Genomic DNA, 12,109 nt, shown 5'->3' with positions numbered 1-12,109 from the left:
ACAGATTAAAGTTTATTTAATAAATTTATCTATTTCGCCTGTACTTTGAAATCGTTTTCAAATTTTACTTAAACGTGTGTCTTATGCATATGTATGGCCTACGTGGCCATAAAAAGTACATATAACGATAACTTTGTAGTACATTGTGCACTTTCTATGTTGATAGAACAACTGTAACCAAAAATGCGGTGGAAGTACAAATAAAGGGATTTGTCCGAGTACAAAAACGCAATCCCCACTACAGGCAAATTATTTTTGTACAATAGATATACCGTACACACGGGGCCGGATTATGCCTTTCAGAGGCCCTCTAGGCCAGTGGTTCTCATCCTTTTTCCTCTCGTGACCCATTTTCGTTGCACAAAAGTTCTATGGCCCAATAATTTTGATGAAAGAACAAACTATACAACAAAAATAGCGGAGCATATGTCAATACGGATTATTTATTTAACCGTGGATTATTGAGATACTTTCTTCTGAACAATAAATTTACGTTTCATTTACATACCTTCTCAATTCCTCCCCAAGCCAATATTCCTGTAAAATTAAGTATAGTGACACACATAAAACTAAATTCGTCAATAAATCTAGCTTTTTTGAATTAGTCTGTGGCCCACCCTAAATGTTCTTATGGCCCACCAGTGAACCATGGCCCACTGGTTGAGAACCACTGCTCTAGGCCCTTAAGACTTTGGTTCCTATATAAATGTCGTTCAAAATATAAATACAAAAACCATAGGAAATGTTATCCATCGGGATTCCGGGCCACTATTGAGGGCTGAGTGTTCTGACCAACTCGAATTATTTCATTAAACACATTGAAAATTTGACAATGGAAATTTCTGTGGTGTCCCCCTTACCTTTTTGCTTACTGGTTAATTTAGTTCTGCGTGCACATGACTCACGGAGTACATACTCATGCAGTTGAATGTAACTTATATAACAAAAATAAACATTTAGGTAAAACTAACTTATAGCTGACCTGAATGAGTGTGTTTTGTGGATTCATTGGCTTTCTTCAAAGCTAAATCCTTTAAAAGCATGAATACCATAAATAACTTCTTTCGACGAAAGCATTGAGTTCCATTCTAGGTGACATTTTGAATGCTCGAATGTGCCGATCTGTATTCGGGATCTTTTTTCTTCTTTGTGTACATATAGTTAGAGTGCAAATACCCAAATTATATTTTACTACATTTTTTTAAGCTGATTGTGTTGTTCAGTTCCGATTATTGTGACGATAGTAAACAACTTTGAAAATTTTACTAGGGGCGAAGGAATCTAATTATGAATTCTGAGATGTGCCGTAAACCATAAAAAGGTTGGAAACAATTGGCCTCGAGCGTTATCAGTCCAAAGGTATAATTTCAAGTTACGGACTTCGCTTAATACAGATTCGATTTCATATTTTTTTTTCAACCTACTTTTGCATTTAAACAGTGTCGGCCATCCTTGTTTAATGGTATCAAAGTTAGGTGGAGAATGGTATTGGGACAAAGCTAAATAGCCTACATTTCAGGGTTTAACCCAGCGGTTCTCAAACTTTTTTTGGCTTGCGGCACCCTATAGAAATTATAAAGGGTTTACTATAATAATTATAAAGTTTAAGTGGTTAACTGTACCGTAGCGTTACAATAAACGAGATTAAAACAGCACATTAACTGTACGACAAGGTTTACAAAACCTTTTTAGTTTATGGCACTTCTAACGTACACAAAAATTGTATTAAGAAGCTTCCCAACAGCAAAGAATTGGATTTCTAAAGATTTAAAAATATCTCTTGGCACCCTTGAACAATGAAAACGGCACCCCGGTTGAGAACCACTGGTTTAACCAGACATTATTTAAGTGGCTACTGGCTGTAAAAAAAACAACGTTTCAATATAATCAATGGACGTCAGACCACTTCTCTGTCGCGATCTAGCGGTAAATGTGGTAAACTTGATGTACCATCTCAGTGAGTGGCTCTATAACTATAGGCTAGTGCAGGGGTCGGCAACCCCTGGCACGCGTGCCACTTGTGGCACGCAAGATGATTTTGCATGGCACGCCAAATGATTTAACGCTCACGTTATATCACCGTAAGAAAGTGCAACCATTACATCACTACCACATCATTAACATTACTAATACATTACTAACACTAGCGCTAACTAAATGGTTGCACACATTGTCAGTTCGTGTCACAAATAAGTGTCTTAACTGTGTTGTATTTAATATTATATTTGGTGGGCGTAGTTGTTGTTTACCAACAGTTCATATTACGTCACAATGCCCCAAATTTGGCGTAACGTTTACTACGTTAAAGCAGGGCATTCTAAATCAGTGGTTCTCAACCGCGTCAACTTTCCTGCCGGTCCGCCAAATATATATTACAAATTTATATCTCAATTGCAAAAAGCAAGATGTTGAAGGCGGCTTGTCCATCAAATTTAGAACTTAGCCAGTTCCGTAATTTGCAGCATTGTGATGTAACATAGAGTTAACGGTCTACTTTGGACTTCATCTTATGTCACAATGCTGCAAAAGGGTTGGGTCCAACTATTTAAAAGTAGGCTACAACTCGTTTAAATCCTAAACTTTAAGGTTGAGAACCACTGTTCTACATTAAAAGTAAGCACGTGTGTTTTTGTGCGACTGAGAAACCAACTAAAACGAAACTGATAGTTAACACTTCTAGGTATCGGCTTAAAAGCATTGAAGTATATTTCAAAAAAGATACGAAAATTAGATGTCAGATCACAGCAGGGCTGCTGAGTCGGACTCGGGAGTCGAGTAAGACCAGTCAAAACTACCCGTGTACGACATTATTCATAAACTGGCACTCTGCGTACGAAAGGTTGCCGACCCCTGGGCTAGTGAATGTATAACATATTTTACGGCGGCAAAGTTTGAATAATATGACGCTTTGCTATGTTTGTCAATACAGTCAACTGTTAAAAATATGTTGTTAATTAGACTTGGATTAGGGCAGGGATTCTTAAAGTGGGGTCCATGGACTCCTTGGGGGTCCGTGAAATAGTTTTAGGGGGTCCATGAAGGCCTAATTGAAATATTAGTGTACATTTAAAAGTAATATATTTATCAAAAAAACAAAATAATAACGGTTTTGCACTGATGCATTAAAAGTCCATTTCACCTCCACATTTTTGGACCGAAATCAGCAGGTTTATGAATTCTATTTGTATTGTGACGTAAATTTATGACGTCATTTTTTGAAATTTGTGCCCACTGTGGTCCACGCGAGACAAAAACATTTTTTAGGGGTGTAGTGGGAAAACGGCAAATGAAGGAATGGCATTTCATTATTTACAATAGACGGATCTGGGATTATTTCACTGACTTACATTTTTTGAAAATTAGGAAATACCACACTTCTTAATTTGGAGGTCAAGACTCGACTAAATTAGATTAAGCGATACTGTACGGCGGGATTCGTATAGGAAGTATACGCTTTTGTAGAGTTATTGTACCAGACAGTCAAATTACTTTTGCCCTTACGTGCTACGGCGACTGTGTTATTTTGCAATATTTCGTAGTATGGCAGATTTATTTTTCTTTCGTATTTTGTTGTCGGAACACTGTTTCGACTTGCGTACGCTAACTGACGCACGCTAACTGACGCTGATATACTTGTAAGTGGCATCTGCTTTATGCTAATTTACTCGGCTGCATTTCGTTTAAGCATTTCGTTTATGACGTTAAACTGAGCATAGAGTCCGAATAGTTAGTTAACAAAAGACTGATATTAGTAAATATTGTGCGTGTTATTTTGCTATTACCGTTATTATTGTGTTAATAATTACCGTTGTGTTATGAATTATAACAATTCTGTTATTATTGCGACTGGCCTTGCATTATTTACCGTTTATGTATTGAAATAATTTTGAGGCTCTTTGGTGCTTGTATTTTCTGCAAATGGCTCTTCCATTGAATACATTTGCCCACCCCTGTAATATATCTTAAACAAGGATTTATTATTTTTTATTTTTAGAGTTGCTGTTTCAAAAGCTGTCTTGCTATTACATGTCTGAACGTTGTAAATAAAATTTGTTTAGGTAATTAGTAATTACAAACTGGACAAATAGATTGCAAAGTATAGGCATTACAATCAAAAGGTAGCTATGTGAAATAGAAAATAGAGAACTAAATCGCCAAGTGTTTGAATCATAAGTTGCAAAATGAAATGCAATGTTTCTATTTCATTTAAAAAATTGATATGTGAATCAACGTTATACCGTTAGAATGCGCCTTTGCCGAGATTGAAACAGCACATTAACTGTGCAACAAGGTTTAAAAAACCTTTTTAGTTTTTGGCACTTCTACGTACACAAAAATTGTATCAAGAGGATTACCAATAGAGCAAAATTTGAAATCTTAAACAATTTAAAATATTTCTCGGCACCCTTGAGCGGTAAAAACGGCACCCCGGTTGAGAACCACTGGTTTAACCAGACATTATTTGAGTGGCTACTGGCTGTAAAAAAACAACGTTTCAATATAATGTGAATCAACGTTATACCATTAGAATGCGCCTTTGCCTAATAAATACTTTTCATTGAAATCCATAAAGTGGTATTTTTGCGGCTTTGGCTTTCCATATTTTATCGGTTCGTAGAAAGCTACCAGATCATAGAAATCGAATTCAAAATACACGCGAAACAATGTGTGTTTAAAATCTTGAACGCACATGAACAAATTTGTTTTCCGTTGATTTGATTTCTCAAGAGTTTTCGAAAGTTCTGGATTACGCTTTGTTTTTCTAAAATTTTTTGGAATTATGGCGGTGAGTTTTATTCTTTTATACCCATTTAACAGTACTTAAAACATGCAAGGGCGGTGGTCTAGAATCCTACCACAATTATTCAATCAACCCGCAATATATTTGGGTTCGGCGTTAGGGTGCGATTTAGCGTTTGGGTGTGGGTGGGTCAAGTATTATTATATTCAATATTTAATAATAATACTTGACCCACCCTAACCCGAATAATGTGCGTGGTGCCAGTGGTGAAAGTTGATTTTTGCTAGTTTTAAATTAATTCATAATCATATGATGTGAACTAAAAAACACCTATACGTCTGTTGCTAATGGTTTTGCATAGAAACCAACTGCTTTAACATTTTGTTGAATAACAGTCTTCCACTGCAAACAAAGTGCAAGAAGTGAGGGAAGTGACACGTTTAGAAAGAATCGGAGCGCATTCCCACGTCCGTGGCCTGGGTTTAAATGATGATTTGGAACCTCGCAATGTTTCTCAAGGAATGGTTGGACAGCTTGCAGCAAGAAGGGCTGCTGGTGTTATACTTGAAATGATCAAGGTGATAAAAGATCACTTTTTTGTGATTTTGGAAAATTAAACTTCTAATTATACGGTTGCTGTTTCTCCAAAATTTCCATTGAACTTTTATACACCAAAAAATGTAAAATGTTTACATCCAAAAAAAACAAATCTGTAAAACGATTTGTTGTTCTATATGCTTAGTAATTTTGAGTTTAATTTTCTACCTGTAGCTTAAAAAGCAATACTTTGGTGTGTTTGGTTTTATGTAAAATGTTGACAAGTGCAGCGACAAGCATGTTTTTTTCAACAGAATAAACCTAAAACTAAAGGAGATTACATATCCATTTTTCCAACTGGTCAATACATCGGTGCACTTTTGACCTTTTGTTGCAATCGATAGCCCCCATTTTTAGATTTGTCATACTTTTCGGGCGTTGTTGTGAGCTAACGTACTGTTATTAGAACAAAAAGTACACATATCCTGTTAAGTAAATATATATGTTTATAAACCATTAGGTGTAATATTGTAGACACAAATTTTTGGTGCACATCTTAATTCAAGTGTGCATTATTCTTAAAAAAATGTAGGGCCTCAAGTACTGTGTAAGCCAGACTGGTCCTGGTTGTACTTTAACAGTTGTGTTTATTTTTAAAGGAGGGGAAGATAGCTGGTCGAGCCGTCCTAATCGCAGGCCAACCAGGAACTGGAAAGACGGCCATTGCTATGGGGATGTCCCAAGCAATGAGCCGAGACGCCCCGTTTCAAGCCATGGCTGGAAGCGAAATATTTTCCCTGGAAATGAGTAAGACTGAAGCACTGACACAGGTAAGTCATATGCCAACCTTTCCTATTGCTACATTACAAGTTTGAAAAACAGTAAAAACTTTGAAATACTAAATAAAAATACTTAGAAACAACATTGAACTATTGAAAATATATCATCCTGTCCTATTTGTAGAATGTAGCAAACTCACGCTGCCAGTTTACCAAATATAAGCAACTGCATTCTTTAATCTATAATTCAAAATTACCAAAAAAAAACTAATATAAACTAATCCAAAAAATCGATAAAATCTATCATAAAATTATTAACCAACTAAAGTCACAAAATATCCTGAAGCAATAAATTATTTATCTCTTGTCATTCTGCCAATTTGCCAAAGTGTAGAAAAATACCAACTGTTGGTTTAACAACTGCATATCTGTAACTGTATTCTATATTGTAGTCTTTCAGAAAGTCAATCGGAGTAAGAATTAAAGAAGAAACAGAAATGATTGAAGGGGAGGTGGTTGAAGTAAGCGTGGAAAGACCAGCCACTGGAACGGTAAGTAGAACCAACAAATCAGTGAAGTAATAAACCCAACAAATATCTAAGAACATGTTGTGCATTGGCTTTAAGTTTGTAACATCTCTGTACAGCAGTCTTGTTACTAGATATCTTTGTAGGGCACATCTAACATAAGTGGTGCCGGTGGTGTGGGGATATGTCTTCTGCAAGATGTTAGGTGAAATAATGCAAGGTTCATATTATCGCGGCTGCTATAAGTTATATTCTATTTTTTCAACATTAAAAGGACCAATGTGAATTTAAAACTGACAGTCTGGGAACATTCTTATATTTATTTTCGCTGTAATAAACATTTGTATACATAAGCCTAATGGTATCTGTAGAACCACATGTCAGTCCTAATAAAACAGGAGGTTGTATTGGGCCAAAGAGACCATTTTTTTGAACAAACAACATTAATTATCCTGTGCTTTCATAGGGGGCCAAAGTTGGCAAACTGACATTGAAAACGACAGACATGGAAACAATTTTTGATCTTGGACAGAAGATGATTGAACAGATCACCAAGGAAAAGATCCAGGCCGGGTAAACATTATTTAATGCAATAATAAATGTGGATTATGGCCTCTGGGTGTTTATAAATAGCCAAACTAAATGGATTGGTTGGTTTTCATAAATGATTAAACCCCCCTTTGTATTTTGCTTTGTTTGGTTGGCCCGAATTGTTTACCAAAATATTGAATTCGTGGGCCTGGTTTACTAGTTTTTGTAGTTGCACAAGCGTGTATCGTTAGCAATTTACTCAATAATTGGCAAGAATTTGGCAAATCAATATTGGTCTGCCATTAGGTCTGATAACGCCTAACAATTTAATATTAGTACTTGCCACTCGGCTGATTTAAATTAATAGTTGCAATGAAACACCGAAAAAATATTTTGTGACCACTGTAACGTTATCAATCATACACCAGTATGACCTCAAATGACAATCTTACGCTTATAAATACACATTACTTTTCCCATTGAAAAAGGCCAGCCTTTCTAAATGAATAGTAATTTGCAGTGACATTATCACCATCGACAAAGCAACCGGAAAAATCGCCAAGCTCGGTCGCTCCTTCACGAGGGCTCGCGATTATGACGCAACAGACGCACAGACCCGCTTCGTCCAGTGTCCCGAAGGAGAACTGCAGAAGCGCAAGGAGGTCGTACACACCGTCACGCTTCATGAGATCGACGTCATCAACAGCAGGACACAAGGATTCCTCGCTCTCTTTTCTGGTAAGGCTTTACAAAGACTGAAGAGCTTAGCGAGTTAAAAAAGCCCTCACTAGAATACTGTTTCTGTGTGTGAACTGTTGCTGTCAGGCGTAGTATTAATCAAAACATAGCTCCTTCTGTTATTGCTAACCAACGTTTCGGTAATCTATTCAAGTCGCCTTGTTCAGGGTAAATGTCATAACATCGGACGCTCGTTGTTCAAATGTACAATGAGTAAAATCATGCTGTTGCTGTATCTTCTTATTATTGCCATTCATTTGAAATACTAGGACAAAATCTTTTTTTTTTCCTTAAATATTTTCATTTTGACAAGTTAGCACCAGATGTATGCGGATTTGTCATATTTAGCAAGTACCTCTCATAAGTTCCATTTGAATGACAAATAGTAAATTTTAGTGGAGCCACTTCTTTGTGTATTTTCTGCATTTTTCCCCTATACTTTACAGGTGACACTGGTGAAATCAAAAGTGAAGTGAGAGAACAGATCAACTCGAAAGTTTCCGAGTGGAGAGAAGAAGGAAAGGCCGAAATCATTCCAGGTAAACAAAGTTTCAACTAATTAACAGATGCCATACATCAGTGTATCTTGAACATTTTTCGCGGCGACCCAAAAAGCAAAGCGTAAATACAACCGCGAACCTAATTCTCTTCACACTGACCTTTTTGTTTTTATAATTTAATTAATATGATCTATGTCTTCGTAATTCTTTACTCAAGTATTGGAGAAATTATTGTTCGAATCGATCTCGAAATGAAATCTGATCATATAAAACTACCGCAGTCGGCGCCCCCAAAAAATCAAACAACAGTCCAGCCTATACTTGAGAAACACATACATGTATTAAAAAACTATTTTAATTGCAGGCGTATTGTTCATTGACGAAGTCCACATGCTCGATATTGAATGTTTCTCCTTCCTCAATCGCCTGCTTGAAAGTGACATGGCACCCGTCGTTATAATGGCAACCAACAGGGGAATAACCAAGTAAGTTTAACAGCAGGCTATGGCTTCATCGAATAGGTATTTGTGCTAGTAGTAGGGATGTCGATAATATCGAATCGGAGCCGATACGAGTGGTAGTAGCGGTACTCGTTCGATACTAGGTTGGTGGCGGTAAAAATAAATTTTATCTTAAATTTGCGATCCAACACAATGATTCTACCTTGAAAGTTAATTTAATCTTAATATGATAAGTTAGCAACTGGATATAACTAAACTTCTCAACGTTAAAGCAAATTTTGGTCCAAAAATCTAGAAAAATTGTCTTTTAAATATTTTATTGTTTGATGGTAATGACGCCATTGGGTATCGGATTAGATCGCTCTACTTTTTGCATAAAATATCGGTATCGGAAAAAAATTGGCAAGGGACGGACATCCCTAGTTGATGATATACATTTCTCCAAAGCAATTATCAATATTCGCAGCCTTAAACAAGATTGTAGGGTCAATGTAAACTGTCATGTTGACATTTTTTCCTCCAGGATTCGCGGCACCAACTACATGAGCCCGCACGGAATCCCGATTGATCTGCTTGATCGACTCCTTATTATCGCAACGACACCGTACTCTGAGAAGGAAACTAAACAGGCAAGAGATGTCTTGGTTCAAATCATATTATATCACCAATAAACTTCGATTGAAAAAAAATTATTAGCTAGGCGTGAATTTTCAAAACTGTGTATGGCACATTGGCACATGCATTACAAATAGTTTTGGTTACAATATATGTACAGAGCTTTGAAAGTTCACAAAGTTTATAGATGGGGCACGACTGAATACAGTTGTAAAAAAATGCATATCCGACTCCGCCTCCACAGTAATGTTTGCGAAATAGCCTCAATTAACCACTTATTTCCCATCGAACAGTCAATAATATTTCATTTTACAAACAGTGGTCATGAAAAGTACCTTTTGTGAAAAATACCGCTTTCATCACCTGCATGTCGTCCTATCCTCCAAAATCAGTGATGCTCACACCGTTGAATTTTCCAGATCCTCCAAATCCGTTGTGAGGAGGAAGATGTTGAGATCGACGAACAAGCTCTCACTGTTCTCACTCGCATCGGCATGGAAACCTCGCTGCGCTACTCCATCCAACTCATCACCGCTTCCAACTTGGTGTGCAGGAAAAGAAAGGTGAGACAAAGCCTGCAGTGTACTACAAGCGAAAAATGGTCTGTGTTGTATTTTATATTGCAGCGGGAATAAGAAATTCTGTTCATCATACAAACTAGGGATGTCCAAAATTTAAAATTTTAATCCGATGCCCGATACTAATGACATTATTATTACGCTTGAACAAACAAAATAGATTAAATTAAAACGTCCAAAGATAGTTTTTTATAGTTTTTCATAGTTTGTTTAGGGTTTTTAGGTCTTTGCGGTGGGTGAAGAAGTTTAATTACAATCAGTTGTTAACCTAAGGTGGAAATTGCTGCATCTGCATTCGATGGTAAATCATGGTTAAAATATCTATATTAATTTAGTATCGACACCTTATACCACCACAGTATCGGACGAGTTCAGATACATCCAAATGGTATCGGGTATCCGCTTCAGTCCGATATCATCAGACATCCTTTATGACGCAACATGATTTGTTATTAACATTTATATATTTCGCCTTAAGGCATCATCAGTTTCTTAATTCGAATGATTTTTGGATGCCTCACCGGACCCTTGTTTATTTCTGTGAAATTCTTTGATATATGTCTGTGGGAGATTCCTTACCCCTAAAGAGTCTCGGCCTATTTCTCATAATTAACAAAGCTTCCACCTATTCGCAGGGCACCGAGGTTTCGGTGGACGACATCAAGAGAGTCTATTCCCTCTTCATCGACGAATCGCGCTCCACAACCTTCCTGAAAGAATACCAGGAAGAGTTCATGTTCAGCGAAAAGGCGTCCGGTGACGCGGCCAAGATGGAGGTGTCCTAATGACGTCATCCGCACACACAGCATCACACTTGTCACTGTACATAACGTTTTGGCGTTTTCACCGAGAACTGTACGCTCGGTTTTCCTAAATAAAAACAGTTTCCTCGCTTTTTTAGAAAAAATAATTGCGTGATTTTATCTTTAGAGGTTTATTGTATGCCAGTTCAGGTTTAGCCATGCACATCTAGCGCTCAACTACCCTTTTCCCACGAAAATACTGCAGATTTTGATTTGCAGGTAGAAAACTAAGCATTGTTTATTAGGTGTGTAGCAAGAAAATAAACCAACAATGGTAAAACATTTTTTTTTAATATCATGGCAATTTTTAAAATGTTGTGGGAGAGGAATTCATTTGATCAGCTACTGTAATAAAAAGGAAGTTCCAGCCTCGAAATATCTGAACAACCTATTTTCATACGTAGTACCGAAAGAGCACCTTATAATGTATTGCCGGCTACTGGTTGTACGGTAAGCTTGTTTGGTTTATTGACAGAAAGAAAGCGAGGAGACCACGAGAGAACAAGTGATCTCTCTTAAAGAGACGGAGTAAAATATATATTAGCAGGCACGAGAAGATGGAACAGGAATATGGCTTGGCAGTTATCGCTAACGCTAGACAGACGTACAGAGTGACTCATGCTTGTAGATAAATTATGGGCTTAGAGAAGTCAAAACAATAACAAAATAAGCTCGGGCTCAACCATGCAGCAATTAAATAACCGTGTATGGTCTTAGGAGAGCTATAACGCCCATCTAGCTGAAAGACTGACGGCAATTCGTAGAACCGTTTATAAAATTATCCCTGTCCAGACGAGAAAAGAAAGGAAAAGCTAACAACAATATATGATTTGAAGAGGCTACAGCTTCATAGATCCACTAGCTGTCTGCTTTCACTTGGCAAAAATAGTACAGGGATGGCGAACCTTTTCATCGCACGGGTTACAAACACAACCTTAATCCTTACAAAATGCTCAAGTGGGTCATATACTTAATTAAGTGCTAATTTTATGCGAAACTTTGCTGCTGAGTCGTTTTCAGTGTTATTTTTCGGGTTGGCAATTCATGGTTTTTGGACGATTTTCAAATTCGGACTTCGACGAACATTAAGAACCTAAACAATTGCAGCATTTTTTATTGAATTACAGGAGTTCACCAGAAAGCTTTTCAGCATGGTTTAAACAAGGATATTCACAATTTTTAGTCTGTGAGCTCCTGATTTCACTATTTACGTTTAACAGGGATAATTAAAATGCTTTTAGTTATCTGCTTTTCTGCACGAGTGTACGCATTTGTTGAAGTGCAGTTAATGCAGCCCTA

General features: G+C 37.0%; 1 protein-coding gene across 1 annotated transcript; it reads left to right on the top strand.

Annotated features, from left to right (window-relative positions):
- Positions 1 to 5,136: 5,136 nt before the first annotated feature.
- Positions 5,137 to 10,908, top strand: LOC146169913 (ruvB-like 2). Its single transcript, XM_083391045.1, has 10 exons — positions 5,137 to 5,319; positions 5,938 to 6,108; positions 6,510 to 6,608; positions 7,051 to 7,157; positions 7,636 to 7,853; positions 8,300 to 8,392; positions 8,718 to 8,838; positions 9,338 to 9,443; positions 9,849 to 9,992; positions 10,643 to 10,908. The coding sequence occupies exons 1-10, from the start codon at positions 5,263 to 5,265 to the stop codon at positions 10,790 to 10,792; spliced, it is 1,266 nt and encodes a 421-aa protein (XP_083247171.1). The 5' UTR covers positions 5,137 to 5,262; the 3' UTR covers positions 10,793 to 10,908.
- Positions 10,909 to 12,109: the final 1,201 nt, after the last annotated feature.

This window comes from Ascidiella aspersa, chromosome 1, assembly GCF_963924565.1.
Source record: "Ascidiella aspersa chromosome 1, kaAscAspe10.2, whole genome shotgun sequence".
Taxonomy (NCBI): Eukaryota; Metazoa; Chordata; class Ascidiacea; order Phlebobranchia; family Ascidiidae; genus Ascidiella; species Ascidiella aspersa.
This window is presented reverse-complemented; position numbering and strand designations above follow the sequence as displayed.